Source organism: Lacerta agilis, chromosome 6 (assembly GCF_009819535.1).
Source record: "Lacerta agilis isolate rLacAgi1 chromosome 6, rLacAgi1.pri, whole genome shotgun sequence".
In the NCBI taxonomy this organism is placed as follows: Eukaryota; Metazoa; Chordata; class Lepidosauria; order Squamata; family Lacertidae; genus Lacerta; species Lacerta agilis.
Window position 1 is genome coordinate 28,133,528 of NC_046317.1, and position 17,879 is coordinate 28,151,406.

Consider the following 17,879-nt stretch of genomic DNA (forward strand, 5'->3'; position numbering starts at 1 on the left):
ATTATGGAAGACACAGGCTGGAAATCCTTTCATCACTTTTGAATTTGCCTTACCCCATGTGTGCCCACTGGCACTTTTACAGGTGCTACTTAATACCCATACCATATCTCCACCCCCATCATTCAGCCCGGACACTGAGATCCAGCGCCGAGGGCCTTCTGGCGGTTCCCTCACTGCGAGAAGCAAAGCTACAGGGAACCAGGCAGAGGGCCTTCTTGGTAGTGGCGCCCGCCCTGTGGAACTCCCTCCCTTCAGATGTCAAAGAGATAGACAACTACCAGACATTTAGAGGACATCTGAAGGCAGCCCTGTTTAGGGAAGCTTTTAATGTGTGATATTTTTGTATTTGATTTTTGTTGGAAGCCGCCCAGAGTGGCTGGGGAAATCCAGCCAGATGGGCAGGGTACAAATAATAAAGATTATTATTATATTATATCAATAAGAACTTGATAGTTTAGTGTGGCAGAGCAGATACGCTGGAACCCCCACCTATCGATATGAGGCAGGAACCAAAAAGAATTTGGTGAAAGCAGCTGCCTGATATCAATAGGCAATGCTACCAGATGTTTAAAAACTTTGTGTGAGTCTTGATTTGTTTTAGTCTATTCTATTGTGGTTTTACCTTTGTGCATGTTTTAAATTATGGTTATAATTTTTTAGTGATAATTTTATCTTTTTGTAAGCTGCTTTACTGGTGGTTGTTTTTTCTACAATCAGGTGGTACATAAATTTTATGGAATAAATAATTCAGTGACAATAAATTTAGCAGGAGATCAGTTGCAAATCAGTAGAACAAAACAGACAAAAAATTAGGTGGTGATAGGATAAGGACCTTGGAAGCAAACCTTAATACACATTTCAAGGGAAGAAGCTCTAATTGAACTGAGTGGAACTTAGCTCTGAGAAGCTTTGGATAGGAATACACTACAAGTATACTTTTCTCAAATCTGAAAACGTTGGCAAGTAGGTCAGCACCTATCAGTAAATTCAGAAGAAAAACTTTCAGTCATATTTGAGAAATGTACAGGATGAGATCCAAAGAACTATTTAACTAGTTATTTAGATGCAAGGGAGATCGAACGTTTGTTCCTCTTGTAAAATCATCGCCTCTCCATCTGCCCCCAAACTTGATTTGTCAAAATTAGGAAAGTGGGAGGCGGGGTAAGCGAGCTTTACTCAGTGTGGGTCTGGAGTTCACTGCCAACTATCCTGGTGATAGTTTATTCACCAGCTATATAAATATAGGTTGATTTAAGGGGAAGAGGGAAGCTGGGAAAGAATGCTACTGAGGTTTGCAACTGGATCGTCTCATGTATCTAACACATTGGCACGTGTTGAAAAGGTGTGCTGAAAACCCAGCAAATAAAACCGCGTCTGGTGTGTGTGGGCGCAGTAAATACACACAGAGGACCTTGCTAGACTGTGGCCACATTGTCTCCTTGTCATCACAAAACAAGCTGAAGCAAAATGCAAGAGAGAACAAACCAATCCCACAGTCACCTGCTGTAAAATCAAAGACAATAAGATCCTCAAAATGATGCAGTGCAGAAGCATGCCATTGTGCCATACCTAACAGAAATACCTTAGCCCCGAAAAGGACTGGTTTGGAAACAGCATTTTATTTTCCATGAAAACTAGGGATATTGCATGCTGGGAGGGGACCATGTTATAGTACTGTACAGTTTCAGCACTTGCAGGAATGGAAAATTCAAGGAGCCTCTTCAGACATGACATTTAAGTGTTCAATAAACACAGGAGGGAGACTACTGGGGACGAAGTGTTAGCCTCATCTGCTGTTATCATTCATGTTGCCTTTCAACTTGTGGAAAGTAGAACTTCTGCAGCAGGGAAATTTGGGTATCTATGAAGGCTCGTCTCATCTTTTAGAACCCATAAGGGCTAAGGTGAGGGGAAATTATGGCAACGTCACAGCCGCTGAAATATGGTGAACACAAGGAACACCTCTTGTTCTATCTCAGGAAAACGCACATGTTTGGGGTCAAGAATGACATTCGGCCTTGGGAGTGAAAATAACATCTAAGCTCAGGAGGGCAAGTCAGATGGATGTGACAAAGGACTTGTTTCACTCAAAAGGCGAGACAGTCTACAGTGTTTGAACCATTTTTGGGGTAGGAAGCTATGATGCGGTCAGGCGCTGACAAGGCAGAGAGATGAAAGACAGAGGGCTCATTGAGTAGGTCAACATATCATTACTGCTCCCATCACAAGTGAAGTGGCAAAGATTGCCGAGTTTTTCCGTAATGGCCCCAAATTAGGCATTCCAGCAGAAGAGGCCATGACTTCTGCTGCAGAGGCACTGACCCCATGACATCATTAAGCACTTCATGTTAGGGCAACTTCCTTTTCCCAAAGCAGAAAGGCCCAGAAATACTACCTTCATGCCCTCATTTTCAAATATCCCATCGCTCTAAGCAGCCTGTATAAACTCTTGACCACATAAATGATGATCGCAGAAGTGTTTTAGTTGATTTTCTTTTCCTTAATGACTGACAGTTCAGTTTTGCTCATGGAAGATGGAGGGCAAAATTTGAGATGAACTCTAAAGCTCACATCCTCACAATCCGTACCATTTAAATCCAATTAATTCATCTAAAATGAATTAGAAAAATCCTCGCCGTAATCTCAAAACCACATATTAAAGTATTAAAATGCTTTAACTTTGCAATGGCACTGGATATACACATCAACAAGCTAACTATTAAAATATGACAAAAATGGAGCCATTTCCCCATCAGTTTAAAAAAATGCATGAATGTTCTCATAGCCTTAAACTTTTTTTTAACAAGAATTTCTAATGATGCATTCCTAATGTGGGGAAGGAGCAAAAAACTAAAGGTGGTTCAACCACCATATCCCAAACACTACATGATTTGAGTCATCAGGGAGTGTATGAATGGTATTGCATTCCTCTCTCCGTTTCCTTTGTTTTATTTATTTATTTATTTTTAAAAAAATGTCAATGCTTTCCTGTTCCCACTGAAACAATGGGGCAGAAATGAGAAAGATTTAGACACTGTTAGAAAGTGTGTCTAAATTTCTTCCTAGTTTTGGAGTGCATCAAGGGACCAGAATGGTCTGGGATCCTTCAGGTAGCAGCTGTTTCTTAGTTCTCTCTTGGCATGTCTCTGGCCCACCTCTTTTTTAGCATATCTGATGTTTGGGCCATGGTGCTAGAACCTTCAGTTGGGGGCAGGAAATCTGACATCAGATTTCTGTCTACAGCATTGGGAGTTCTGTCTCCAACTGAGGAATGATAACTGAGATTTCCCATGGCCCACAGAACATCCTTCCAACAGCCACAGGACTACACACCAATGGAATTCATTAGGTATGTTATTACTAACATTAATATGAATTAAATGCTTCAAACATGCATTTAAATCATATTAATGTTAGTAAGAATCAGCTTCTGGCATTTATACAGCACGTCTGCATTCCTACCGTATGATTATATGGTTCTGTGACATGTTTGCTATGTGGCCACATAGCACATTTACATAGTGCTTCTACATTCCAAACACATAGAGCATATGGTATTATCACATACAGTACTTTTTGCATTCCTATATAACATTTCTACATAGAATATTTCTGTATTCCTACCGTGCGGTCAGCCTTCAGTCTCCCGCAATGAAAGTAATAAAAGTTTGTAACAGCTGAAGAGAGATATCCAGTAATAACATGTGAAAAAATAGGTAACTAAAAGCAGCCTTGTTGGAGACTACAACAAAAATAACATTCCGGGAATGCAAATTGTTTTTAGTGAGCTTACAAGGGTGTGTGTGTGTGTGTGTGTGTGTGTGTGTATCTTTTCCTAATTCCACTGCCAAAACAGTCTTCAAAAGCTACATCCTCTGCATTTAATATTTGTATGTGCACCCGCGGTTGTGCATACTGGAGACATATTCTCAGTGATACAAGTTCCCAAATGACTACTCGTTGACAGATTACATAACAACGCAGTCTTTTAGGTAGCCATAGCTATTCTCAAATTGAATACACTGACTTGCATTTGCTCCACGAATGGAAAATTATGGGATGTTACAAAGATACAAGGCTAATCCTCTTTTCAGACTCAAACTGCAGACTTGGGAAAATGCAAACCTTTGCAGCATCCACGCTGAGAACTGCTATACCTAACTGCACCAGATTCTTCAAACCACATCTTTCCCAGCCACTGACACAAACTAGTTTTAAAATATATTGTACTCAGGCCTAAAATTGGATATAAACACAAATGCTTATTCCAAATGGATAGATTGTCTTGAACCTAGTAATGTGGAGCTGAAACTTACCATTGGGTGTGTTGCTATGGAACAAGATGGCACAGGTACAATTTTAAATCCATTTTTGTGTTTCATTTCATTACAAAACAGGTACTTTAATTGCCAAAATACACTGAAGGCTAGTTTTGTTAGCGAGCACTCGTATTAAAATAACCTAGTATTTAAAGAAATAGAGATGATAAAGAATGCTTACCTTGAGCGGGGTCAGGGGGACCAAACTCTAGAGAATATCGTAGGATGAAGTTGTTGTTCCACACATACAGTTGATTGTCTCTTGGATTGTAATCCACAGCAGCAATGTAATGGTACATGTTGGGGAAAGGGATATCTACATATTCTCCCCTGAATAACCGAGTGTTGTAAATGTAATCAATTGAGTTCTTGCCAGTTTCACTTTCATTGTCTTGGTATACGGACCGCACAACGTAGAGAACCCCGCATATCATAAAGGCGTTGGATGCTGCCCGTTTGTCATACGTAGTTTCCCACGTTGCCTCGAAACGCAAGGTGTACGGATTCAGTTGGCTGATAACTATCATCCCATTGTTTTGTTCCGTGGCGTAAATGACCCACAAGCCATTTTCGTCAACTGCCAAATCAATGTCAGTCTTCCCTCCCCACCTGTAAGGGGAAGTGTCGTGGTAGTTGGCATAATTTATAATTGCCTCTCCACTCTTAATTCTAGTCCTCAAATCGAACTTTACAATGTTCCTAGTTCTTTCCTTGTTAAAAAAGACAGCACCGTCATATACCACAAATCCAGTACCATCCACTCGGTTTGGAAGCTTGTATGTCGTCTGCTGGCGTCCATTTTGGAAGTCCTCTAAAGAAGCATATTCTATCAAAGTATCAGTACGGTATGGAGTCCACGGCATGAAGTATATTTTATCCGCAGCCTGAAGAGGGTCCTTGCACCAGGCTCCTGCCTTTTGTTCCGCTTCATATAAATTTGGGGAATCCACAACGGCTTTCAATGTCCCAGGGCAAACAAAAACTAGCAGTTGCAGAGAAGAAGCAAGACAAGATTTATTTTTTTAAAATAAAATAAAATGTGCATGCTACCAATTAAAGTCAAGGTAAAAAAAATCACAAGTGACAATAAAGAAGAAAAGATCCAATTAACTGGCAACAATACTTTGCAGCTCATATGTAATTAATGCATGTATTACCCTTTGTCATCCATGCTTCTTAAAGTTACCATAGTAACCAGTATGTGAAGTGTTTTCGCTAGTATCACCCAAGGTCCTATGGCGCATCTATGCATCTGGAAGCAGATAACTACGCTTGCATTTATAATGAAGACAGGATTTATTCTCCAGACCTTTCAACTGGAGTACAACACTTCAATGGATTTAAACTCATAAAACTTGTAGAAACTTTAATAAACTGTGAGGTTGAAAATAACAGTGCCTTGATATTATATCTATATCTATATACGGTGGAACCTTGGAAGTCGAACACAATCCATTGCGGAGGGATGTTTGACTTCCGAAACATTCAAATTCCATGGCACGGCTTCTGATTGGCCGACAGCTAGGCTTTTTGCAGATTGGAAGCCGCGTCGGACACTCAGGAGCTGGAACGTTCCAAAACGGAGGCGTTCGGTAACTGATGTTATATATATATGCACTTTTAGTTTTGGGGTTTGTGTGTGTGTGTGTGTGTGTGTGTGTGTGTGTAACCCGTGTGTGTTGTGTGTAAAATATATACACAGATCTTTATTAGGAGCAACAAAAAATAAAGGACAACCAAAGCGATGGATGAAACAGACCAGGGACCCCTGTAATTATGGCATGCTATGGAGTGGGTTCTGGAAGCCAAGCAAGATGAGGGTTCATTAACAAGATTTAGTTAAGGGTGAGAGAAAGACAGGGAAAGAGAAATAAAGGGAGGAAGAAAGAAAGCAAAAGGGAGCTTCTGTCCCGGAGCAGGTACATCAGACACTAAATCCCGCCACCTGCTTTAAGTAGCCGAGTCAGTTCAGCAGCCCAGCCAGTTTACTGCAAAGTCAACTTCTTTATGAGGGGCGCTTATGAGATCCTGCTGACCACCATAGTTACCAGTGTTGTGGGGAAGGGAAGGGGTGGAGGAGGTTAACATCCATAAGGCACATAACAAGGAGCTGGGGGTGGGGTTTTGGACTATATACGTTATTTACCTTTTTGCTCCACTTCTATTTCAAGCATCGGAAGTAAAATGAAAAAAAAAAGTGCAAGGGAAAAAAGAAGAAGATTAACACAAATTGACTATTAGGCGAAGATTAAATTAGTTCACAAGATGTTAAACACAGGGAGAATAAGAAGTGCACTACATTGGATAGAGAGAAACAGACAACAGGAAAACCTAGCAGGAGAAAGATTCTAAAGTTACATAAGTGAACATGGATCAATCATTTTAGTAGGTTAAAGAGGCAATACAGAAAATGTTCATATGTAGTTTCACTTAGTCAACCTGAATAAATAATGAAAGATTTGACTAATGCATGATATACCTATCCTTCCCTTTGCAAAGCCCCAAGCAAAATCCTGTCAACTTTATCTTTAAAAAAACCTATTAATATAATATGCACATATAGATGTATTATGTATGTCACTATATATAATTTTTTAAATAAAAAACCCGTTTGGTTTAAGAAGAGTGAAGGCTTCAACAAGTCACCCATAGAAATCACAAGTTAAGGTTGATACGTTAACTTTCTCACCATGTAAGTAGTAAAGATGTACAATCTCATAAATTGCTTACAAACTGCACACACAGTTCACCTTAACATTCGGGCTTAATTCTCCCTCTTCCTCTGCAAATTGGCGGCAACACAGATGTGGGAGGTAGTGCTCATAAAATATTTGCTCTTGAAAGATTTAGCGTTCTGCTCATATTGAACCAAATGTAAAACCAGCAAAGTTTGAACATTATCATGGAAGCGTAGAGTTGGAATAGTTTTGCCCAATGTTGGGCTTGAACCGATGACCCTGAGATTAAGGGTCTCATTCTCTACCAACTGAGCTATCTATAGTTCAGTGCCCAAATCCTTACAAGACTGCCCCTAGTTTTTGCTCTCTGTACACGCCCTTCATCTTTCAGCCTTGCTGCAGAACCTGTAAGCAATCCCAATTGGGTGGAATCAAATCAGTCTTCCTTGTCTTATGGTACTTGCTAACCAAGAAGGGGTGAGTTTTGTTGATTTTGCCTCTGCATCCCCCTGTTCTAGGGGATCATCCCAAAAATATTTTCAGGGCTGCTGCTAGAGGGAGAAATTGTCAAAAATCACTACACTCTTCCTCCTTTAGTGGGCAGCTCCCATTGGACGCAAAGCCTTTGAGCAGGGGTGTGAATTCAATACAGACCAATATTGTAGGCTGTACGATTACCTCTCATTTTGCTTACATGGTGGAGAAATTAAAGCAAAACTCTTACACATTTTCCATGCTTTTGCAGACAAAGAGTTATTTGTCAGCTTTTACTCTTCTGTTAAACCAACCATTTCTTGTTTTTAGAGGTTCCTTTTAAAAAGGAAAGTAAAGAAAGCAACTAAATTAGATGATTTTTGTGTGTATGTGTGAAATTTTGCACAATGGACATCTGTACAGAGGCTCAGTTTCCTGTGCTTTCCTGCTTGGTTTAAGAAGTGCAGCAGCAGAAGGTCCCTTGCCATATGCAAGCCCATTCACACATTACATGAGACCTCAGCAGGTCAACATCGAACTGTGTCTCAAGCACAAAGAAGAACAGAGTGCATGCAGAGCAGACAAGCATTTAGAAGACATCCTGCAAGACATTTTCGTTTTGCAGGTAAGGAACACTGAAGCTGGAAGGAGGTTCAAACACAACCATCACCTTCCCTCACAGACACAGATTCACCCTTTCAGATCTGCTCCACCACTGAGCTGTGACACCTTCTAATACTTGTTTCTATGGCACTACTGATTTCTCCCCTGCTCACATAAACTTCCACGAGCAGGCTGATCCTCCTCCACTTTACCATGCGGGAGGCAAGATCACTTTTCCAGAATCTGCAGGCTGCCTCTTTTTGAAATGGCTGTTGCCAAATTAAAGGAAGCAACCTTCAGGGAGGTTATGGTATGCGATTTCCCTAGCTAAATGAGAAAGTGCTTTTCCCCCTCCCTCTCCTGAGTCAAATAGCTGGTTCCACACCTTCAGAGAAGAGGTTCCCCCTCTTCATGTAGGATGAGAAGACTCAACCTGGCAGAGAGTGGAAATATATCCTCTTGTGCTCAGAGTTATGTAGCCAGCTCACACCACAAGAGAAAATACGTTGCTTTCCCCTTTCATACAAGGGAAGGATTTCTCCCTTCTCCCTGGTAGAACAGGAGAGCTGATTGGAGGAGCGGGAAATAAGCAGTTTTATAGCCGCCAACTAAGCTTCTGCTAATGGGAGAGTCCCAAGGTTGAGTTCCATTCACAGGATTATCCCAAACTGATTTCCCCTTTAACCTGCACCACTGTTGCCCGTTGAAAATCTGCAGCACTGCAGAATGAGGCGTGGCGCAAGGGGCTGCAGGAGCAAGGGCACATGGGTAAAAAAGTATTGTCCCACCTCTGATGTGCTGGGAACATCTGATGGACTACAGTTCCTTCCACAAATGGAATGGGGATACTTAAGAACTAAGTCTCCATTGCATCCTGATTGAAGGGAGACAGTATTGGATGGGAAGCTTTCTCATCCATCCGTCCGTCCATCCGTCTCTCTCCCCACCCCATCCCCATCCACCTCTCTATCCTGAAACAGCATGGCTTCTGGTTTGCTGTGTATGTCACTTTTAGACAATGAGGGTTGGCAAGCATTATATGGCATGCGCTATAAAACTCATTATTTCCCTTTCCACTGATCGAAATGGAAACTTTTGAGATCTCGTAGCTTTAGAAATACCAAATGAATTTTCATCAAACCAGCAAAAGGGCGGACCCCTGCAAATATTCTTGAAATGTTTGACATTAACTAAAGCACCAAAAGCAATGGGAAAGGAATAAGAAAAAGAAAAGACCTCTTTGAAGGGGAGTGGGGATGGAGAGGGGAAGGAGAACAGCCACCACAATTCACCATGAATAAATAAATAAATAAAAGTCGTGACGTATCTTTTTTTAAAAAAAAAACTGTCTGAAATTTAAGCAGTGGATAAACTTTTCAAATAGATACTTTATTCATAAGCCATACAAAACAACTTGAACCTGTGTAAAACAGAGGTTTCAGGCTTTAGAACAGAGATGTGCTGAAAAACCAGGTTGCCTTAACTATGGAATTTCTCCTGAGGCTTCATAATGTAGTAAAAAAAAAAGTGTTATATGGATATTATATTTCCTATAAGGGAAGGTGGCTCGTTTGCATTATCTTTTTTTGGGGGGGGGGGTGTTTTTGTACTGCTGGATATTAATCTTGATAAATGCAATGACTTTTCAATCTTGAAGTGAAACATCTGCTTAAGAGAAATAAGCACAAACCTCTAGAAGGAAGAAACAAAGCACAGTAAGCAATTAAAAGAAGAAAAGTGAGCACCAGAAACTTAGCCCACTCAGAAATTCTTCAGCATACAATAATCTCAAATCAGAAGCCTAGTTAACAAAGCAAATCTTACCAAATATTCATTATATCTATCAAATCTTTGCCCTGTTATCCCAATAAAAGAAAAACATGTGTGGAGCGGGGGGTTGTTTAGCTAATGCAACTTACTCAATTCCAAGGCAGGAATATATTAAATACTTGTAGATAGATATCCCAGTACAGCAATCTGTTCTGGCCAAGGCATTACAACAAACGGAGCTGATTTCTGTGCACATAGGATTGCATGCATGTAGCAGCTTTCTCCCATTGAAATGAATTGGAAAGCTTGCACATTTATCAGAGTAAATGAAGGACTCGGCATTGGGATGAGAATGTATAAGCTAGCTTTTGTCCAATAACGCCTAGCTATAAAAAGTGCATTATTATTATTTTTCTAAGGAGGAAAAGCATACACCTTGGAGAAAATGCTGGCCATGCCATTCTTTATGTAGCATGTCTCAATTGCAAGCTAATGTATGCAATATTTTATAAAAAATATACTTTTTAACAATGGCATTATCCACAAAACATTTTCGTACCAAAGACATGACTGGTACATGAAACAATCATGTTGCATTGTATCACATCATAATCCACCAATAAGAGGAAGATTGCACCTGCTTAGGATGAATAATAGTAAAACAGTGGCATAAAGAACAGACAACATAATTATTAGTGATATGTCTGCTGTGAGTGCATAGTTGTACAACTGTGCATTTTCAGGGACAGATGGATTTGCTAAAGTAAACAAAAACTGCAAGTTCAATCAGTGCAGCTAATGAATGAAACACATGAATATTTTCCACTGAATTCCTGGGTCCAAGCAAGGCTTAAAATAAAATATTATGCACAGATGTAGGAAGTGGTGCTTCTGATGTGTTTATTAATCCTAAAAGGACTGACTTGGGTTATTTGAAGTATCAACATATATTGTGCAGTATAATTGAGAGAAATGTCAAGTGGGGGTTCTCTCAATTCCTCTGTAATTTAATCAATAACACTCTTATTCAAGGAAAAAGCAATGCATTTTTAGCTTGATTTAGAATTCTCATTTTAGTAGCAATTCATCTACAGCAGCTTTCTTGTTGAAAAGGTTTTGGGGGGAGCAGGAACCATTGGCAGTAGACTGGATTTTTGAAAAAACAAAACAAATAGAGAGCTATTAGAACCCAAGACATTTAATCAATTGAGAAGAATCCTCACAACAGTAATACATATCTAAATGCAGTCCATAAAAAAGCAAGAAGACAACAAATGATGCAAGGGTTTCGTATCCTGTATGATACATAGCTCTAATCATTTACAAAGAATCCAATTACAGCACCATTCCAGGTTCCAGTGAATAGATGGGATTTGCAATGAGATTGCAGAACAAGTTTTGTTGATATTTGTTTCAATCATTTTAGGAAGGAATGCCACATCCAAAAAATAATGGAAATGTGTGTGAACACTGGAATGGCCAGCTACCATACTCAACATTTGCCTGAACGAGTCTCGAGTAGGGCATGTTGTTACTCCATAATCCAAATTGCAGTTTTGAATTTTTTATGTGATGACAGGAATTGAGCACTGTGACAATGGAAGTACTTGAAAAGTCACCACAGTTTTATCAGGTGGATGAACTCTCTGAGACAGATGCATTGTTCTGTCCTGTTAATACGTGACGGTAACATGTAAAGCGTGATGGCAAAAAGCAATTTCTCCAATTGGCTTCTTACAGCAGGTATATTGACTATCTAGGAATGCATGTGCCTGCTTCACACTTAGATGCTTTTCACAGGCAACACTATTGTAAGTGTGACAAGCATGCATATATATATATATATATATATATATATATATATATATATATATATATATCTTAGGTTGTTTTGAGGCTACTTCCTTAGGTTACTATTAGAAACATACAGGTATACAGAAAATTATGGCAGTGGCCCATAAACAGGCATTTTCTGCCATTGCACCTTCTTTTCTGAAAGTCCTTCTCTGTGTTATATACTTCACATGCTCCTTGAAGACATACTGTTTTTGCTTTTCCTGACCATTAACTCTAGACCCTATACCCTGTATTCATTGACACTGTTATTATAGTTGAGGTTTTTATACTGATGTTTGTTTATACTGTTTATATGTTGTACACTAAATGTAACATGGAGAGCACGAATTTTCTACAAGGAGCAAGCTTTGGCACTCTGCCTCATTCACTTTTCTTCCAATCTTGGAATTTTCCTTCCATTTTCTTAACTTTCCCCCTCTAATTTCCCCATCACAAGAGACTATTCATAATCTGTACTGAGCTCCAAGGATTTATAAGGAGAATAATCATTATTCTCTTGCTTTTATATACAATCACTGTGCATTCTAGGCTATATGGCAGGACATAAATCACAAGTAAATAAACTAAATGAATGCTATGGCTCCCTGAGATCTCCGTGCTCTCTTTTTTTGGGGGGGGGTGGCAGTGCTTCAAAATATGCAACCAAGGAACCTTTCCTCACAATTTAGGTTCCTTAAGCAACTTTGGTTCTTGAGATGCTGGTTCACATGCATCCTTCTTAACACAAATGTTTTTCATACCATGGCTTATGGTGGCACTGTAGGGAAACAAACAAAGGAGAAACCCAGATCTACTCATCACTCATGGATCCCTTAGATGGAAGTGACAGGAAAAATGAAATGCTGTATGGGCAGAAGAGGGAGTTGAGTCTTAAGGAAAAAAATGTTCACCCACCAAAGGTCAAGTGTGGGTTAGCCAAAAAACAAAACAAAAACCGAGGGCTACAGACTAGAAACTGTGCAGTCAGCCCCTTCATGCTCACTAATCATGCTCAAAATAAAAGTAATTGACAGTGCAGTGTATCAGAGCTCTATTAGCAGAAAAGGAGCACAGAGGATGTGTATTGCTAGACAAGGATGGTCTCTCCTCTCCTTGGCCTTGAACCTGAAACACATGATGGATGTAAGTGCATTAACTCAAGCACAGGGGAACAGAGCAGTGCAATTCAGTGCTTTGATGCAAGTATACAGGGCGCACAATGACAATTTCAGAAGCAGCACTGACAGGGTTGTAGCAAAAGTGACACTAGGGTTTCAGATATTCCAGTAGTTCAGACACCTGTTGCAGCTCAGTAAGGACTGCTGCAAACCACCTCACGTAGATACAGAAAAACTTCAGTCTCATTGCAAAGAGAATGTCAACCTTAAAAGAAGATGACCACAGAGAAGGATTTAGGTTTTGTACAGAGAGAAGAAAGCAGATTTTTAAAACAAAACCTCAAAAGAAAGAGATTTAAAAGCAGGTAGTTACAGAAAAGCGAGGAGATTGAAATAAGCAAATAAAGCTCATCTGAACATTTTGAATGACACCAGAAATACATGACAAGTGTGTGGATAATATTGGCATCACTGTTATTTATACTGGAGCTTGAGTAATCATTAGCCCCATTCTGGTGTTCCTTGCATGTAAACAAGCCCATTAGGAGAGTGGAGGGCCAGTGCAAAGCCCCCTCTGGTATGTCATCTCTGCACAGTTTAGAGCCCTTCACATCTCTGAGTGGGGATTGCACAGATGCTCTGAGCGCAGCAGAAACCCTGGATCTCCTGCAAGAAGCATGTAGCTGTTTCTTCTCAAGGAGGCTCGGCAAGTGCCTAGGCACATTAGCATGTAACACACTGAACCCGGATCTAAACTCTGTAAGGCTGAGGCAAAAGCAGGACAAAGAAGTAGAAGCATGTCTTAACGTCTACACCGTGGAGGAGAGCCTTATATAGTATCCAACCAGCTAACCCACAACATTAGACAGAGGTTAATTCAACAGAAAATCATCTTCTGGGCCTAAAGGGCACCAACATGCCTTAAGCACAGGGGCATCACATCCACAGATTACTGTTGGAGGTGTAAATACCGGTAGCTGCAAGCAGACCTAATTTATCCACTATGGAACTGCCAAGTAATCCAACATTTCTGGAAGGAAGTACAGAGTTGTGGACAAATCCCTGTTGATAGGAGTTGCCAACACAACAACTGGCTCCACACCTGCCAGGTGGGGGTTACCAAAAGGACAGGAAAGATGGTTCTACTTTGGCAGCAAAGTGAATAATCCTTCAGCGTTGGAAAGCACATCATACGTGGAAAACTGGATGCAAGACCTCCTGCAACTAGCCTCCCATGAGAAAACTCTGCTCAAGTTTTCATGCACTGCATGAAAAGCTAAGTTTCCAATAGATTTGGAGAACACATTTTGAAATCTTCACCACGTGAACACCCACGACTAGAAGCAGTGAGAGGCACAATGCAGGGATGGAAACGTCCTCAACTTAATGGGTGTTAATCTAGGACTACCAGCAAAGCATTGACGCTCATTTATCCTAACCCTTATCTGAGCATGCAAACCTGAGCGCTGTGTACACTGCTAAACAACTGAATATCAGAGGTGAAAATACTGTAGCTAAAAAAGAGAGAGTATTAATTCAGAGGGGGGAGGGAAGCCAAGGGACTGTGCTGCCTTATTGTAATATTGTGGAAACCCCTAATAAACCATGTTTTTCTTAACCTTTTGAGGGCTCTAAACTCTGCAGAGGTGACATGTCAGAGCTGGAACGGCTTAACAGTATACTCACTTCTTTTTGCTTCTCTGCTTTCACATGAAAAGACCGAACACTCACATGTAGCTGTTCACAACCTGGACAGTCATGAACTTGTATTTGAAGTATGCTGATCATTAATTTGGAATCTACAAGCTAAATACTCAGTGCATGATCCAATATTCACTATTTCTTCCTCTGTGTAGATGTGTCTGTGAATTTTGAACAGACACCCACAGAAATAATTTATGTGCATGCATGTGTTTGTGTGTGCTTATGTGTATACGTTTGGAACAGAAGATGGGTGCAGGTTTTGTCAAGCTGTACACAGTACTACAAGGAGAGGGATTTAGTATAAGTCTCCTTAAAGACAGAGGGTCAAACTAAAAATGACATTATTCATGTCTGAAGCTCATGTGTGGCTGGTTTTGTTTTGTTTTTAATAAAGAAATAAACAGCTAGCAAGCTGGCACATGGGTCCCAGAGGTGGGTGGGGTGTGCTGGGATGGGGACTTTTAACTTTTATCCCCATTAGGGAATGAAACAGATAGTATACACCCCACACCTGATTTGGAGCAAGACCACAGTGGGATGAAGACTTAACTTTTCCTTCTCCCACCCCGATGCCACAGCCCTGATCTGGCTCAGACATCCCATGTCAGCCATTTATTGCCAGGAAAAAATAGCCATACAGAGACTAAAGATGCAAAAAACATCACATCTAGTTTGGCCCAAAACTTGCATTGGAGGAAGTCTGTAACATGCCTGATAGAGAAATCTCGACTCACGGGTTTTTCTTGTTATTTTTGGGGTGCAGGACTGTGGCCAAAATTTACTTGCTTCTTTAAATAAAGCATTATATATTACAAAGTAAGCATGATCATGTTACCTTTTCTTTTTCTTGTAAATAGTAAGCCAGAACAAGAAAATGCAATTATCAACAAATACTCGTATTAAATCAAATTCAAAATATGCTTCTTCTAATTAAGCTCTGAATTTGATTCATGAATCAGAAAAGACTCTTGATTCATTTCACTTCTGCACAGAGCAACTGAAAATAGCTTTGTAATGAAATGAGCAGTAAGCAATATACATATTGAAATACAGCTATTTTTAAAGGAGTAAAATTACTACATGTTAAAAGAGTTCTGCCTAGGCAGTGCCATGCCTTCTGTTAACTGCAAAAGAAACATTTTCCCCCCTCTGTAGATAGGAAAACCCAAACCAGCAGGGCATATCCACACTTGTCTCCCTAAAGCAGCATGAAAAAAAAATGATCTGAAATCTGAAAATAACATTTGCATGTTTTTTAATAACTACTTTCTTGTCCTACATGACCCAACGAAACAAACACCGTGGCTTTTGAATTGGATTCACTGCTTCTTTCTGGGAATTTAGGAACAGAAATAGTGATCTTAATGTAAAGGTGACTTTATGAAACAGCTGTTTTTGTTGGGTAGGGGCAATACATTCCTCTTCAAAGTGCCACAAGAAGGATGGTTTCAATGAGCCACCAATGATAGACACATGAGAACAGGGCACTAAAGCTCAACAGACACAATAGGATTCCAGTTCCTACCCACGGCACAAAAAAAGAAAGCCACAACAAGCATCTGCTTCACAATGGCACAGGAATACATAGCAAGAATGGAAAGAAAAGATGATCTGTGTTCGGCCTTTAACTGTTGCTCAGAAAGATCAATACTGTGACTCAGTATTGAGTACTATGCAGATGCAAACTGTTGTACATACAGTGTTAAGTGCATTAATGGGGGGGGGGAGAGTTGGTGCTGCCTATTTCTGACACAGCTGATTCCGTCAATATTTTAGGGTGCAATGCAACTAATCCTATACTGTTCATTTCTTGTTATGTGTATGTTCCCTATACCCAAAAAAGAATGCTGCAATTATTTTTATTTATTTTAAGTTTGAAGATATTAAAAAAAACATTAACGTCACATTTATAATAAATGGAGGCACAATCGATGCATTGCTGAAGTTTACTGTTAGAAGCAACAGACTTCCTCTAATGGAAAATATGAGACCAAGGTTGACTTTATTTTGAACGACGGCATTATGGAGGAGAAAACAAAAGCTTTTCAGAAACTGGATGAATCAGCTCTTTAGATCCACAGCAGGCATTTCAAGGCTTGTCGACTGGTCTGCCAAAGATGTTATGCTCTGCTGACGAATGGAGGCTCATCATGGATAGGTTGTTACTGTGGATGACGGGGTTATTTTGGGGTGGGGGTAGATACTGATTACCCCCTGATTAGAGTATCACTTGATTATTATTATTATTATTATTATTATTTTAAGACTCAAACAATGAGATTCTGTAGATTAAAAAGGAATGAATGTGTAATTTTACAGGAGTATTCATTAGTTGCAAAGTTTTTTGTGCGCCTCCTTCACAAGAGGTCCGGAGGGTGGCAACATTAGAACGGGCCTTTTCTATGGTGGTTCCCAGTTTGTGGAACACTCTCCTCAGGGACTTCATTGCATTTCTTTAGGCGCCAGGCAAAAATGTCCCCTCCCCCTTGGCTAATTACTTTTTGTGGGAGTGGGTTTATTGGTTTGCTTCTGTTCTGTTATGTCTTTTGTGCTCTCGTTTTGTATTTTTATGTTGTGAACTGCCCTGTGATCTTCGGATGAAGGCCTGTTTACAAATATAATCAACAACAACGACAACAACAACAATGATCGTTCAAACTGAAAATAAAAAAATGAAATAAAAGCAAATATTGCTGTATCAAGTAACTGGGGAAATAACTCCTGGATATTTCCACGGTACTGCATGGCTTTGAACCACTGTTACCACAGCAGGTAGCTGTTTCAAACTGTTGGGAGATTAAAATTGAAGTCAGTGGTTTCTTTAGAAAACTGCAAGCCAAGCCAATTTGTCAGGAACCGGTATTGGGCAAAAGTACAAATTTCTATCTGGTCTTTGAATAGCTAATTCAAGTTTGTTTTTGTATTGGGGGGGGGGAATAAAACCCTAGTACCCTTAAAAGCCAAACACTTAAGAACACAGACAGCCACTTGGCCAGCATCACATGATGGCTCCTTTCCACACTATGCTGAAGCTAATTGGAAGGCCTAGTTTGAAAGTGCTCTGCATGCATAATAGTTCTCAGGCCCAAAACGTATGCTCTTTTTGTGCATCTAGGACTGCCACAGCATCAATTGCGAAGGCTAGAGGAAGTGAACAAGAACAAAACAAAACAAAAGCGTATACTTACTGTAAGGGACACATTCATATTGTACTTCGAGGTATTTGTATGTTCCAGGGCAAGGATCAGGAAACACATCTGACCCGGTAACTACTATACACTGTGTTCTGTTGTTGCACCTGGGGGCAGGAGAAAGAGAAGGATGTGTGTTAATTTCAGAATCAGAATTAATTTACAAAGTTCACGGCAACCATAGCT

The 17,879-nt window shown here is 40.1% G+C and overlaps 1 protein-coding gene across 27 annotated transcripts in view; it reads right to left on the reverse strand.

The window, feature by feature from the left end:
* ADGRL2 (adhesion G protein-coupled receptor L2) overlaps positions 1-17,879 on the reverse strand; it is a 207,058-nt gene that overhangs the window by 51,850 nt on the left and 137,329 nt on the right. For 20 of the 27 annotated variants that reach the window (XM_033151720.1, XM_033151718.1, XM_033151715.1 and 17 more), the window contains exons 4-6: positions 17,691-17,800; positions 6,466-6,480; positions 4,501-5,301 (exon numbers count right to left, since the gene is read on the reverse strand). In XM_033151720.1, the coding sequence (XP_033007611.1) occupies positions 4,501-5,301; positions 6,466-6,480; positions 17,691-17,800 (926 nt within the window). The remainder of the gene's footprint in view (positions 1-4,500; positions 5,302-6,465; positions 6,481-17,690; positions 17,801-17,879) is intronic. The other 7 variants (XM_033151717.1, XM_033151725.1, XM_033151722.1 and 4 more) reach the window with 1 other exon arrangement.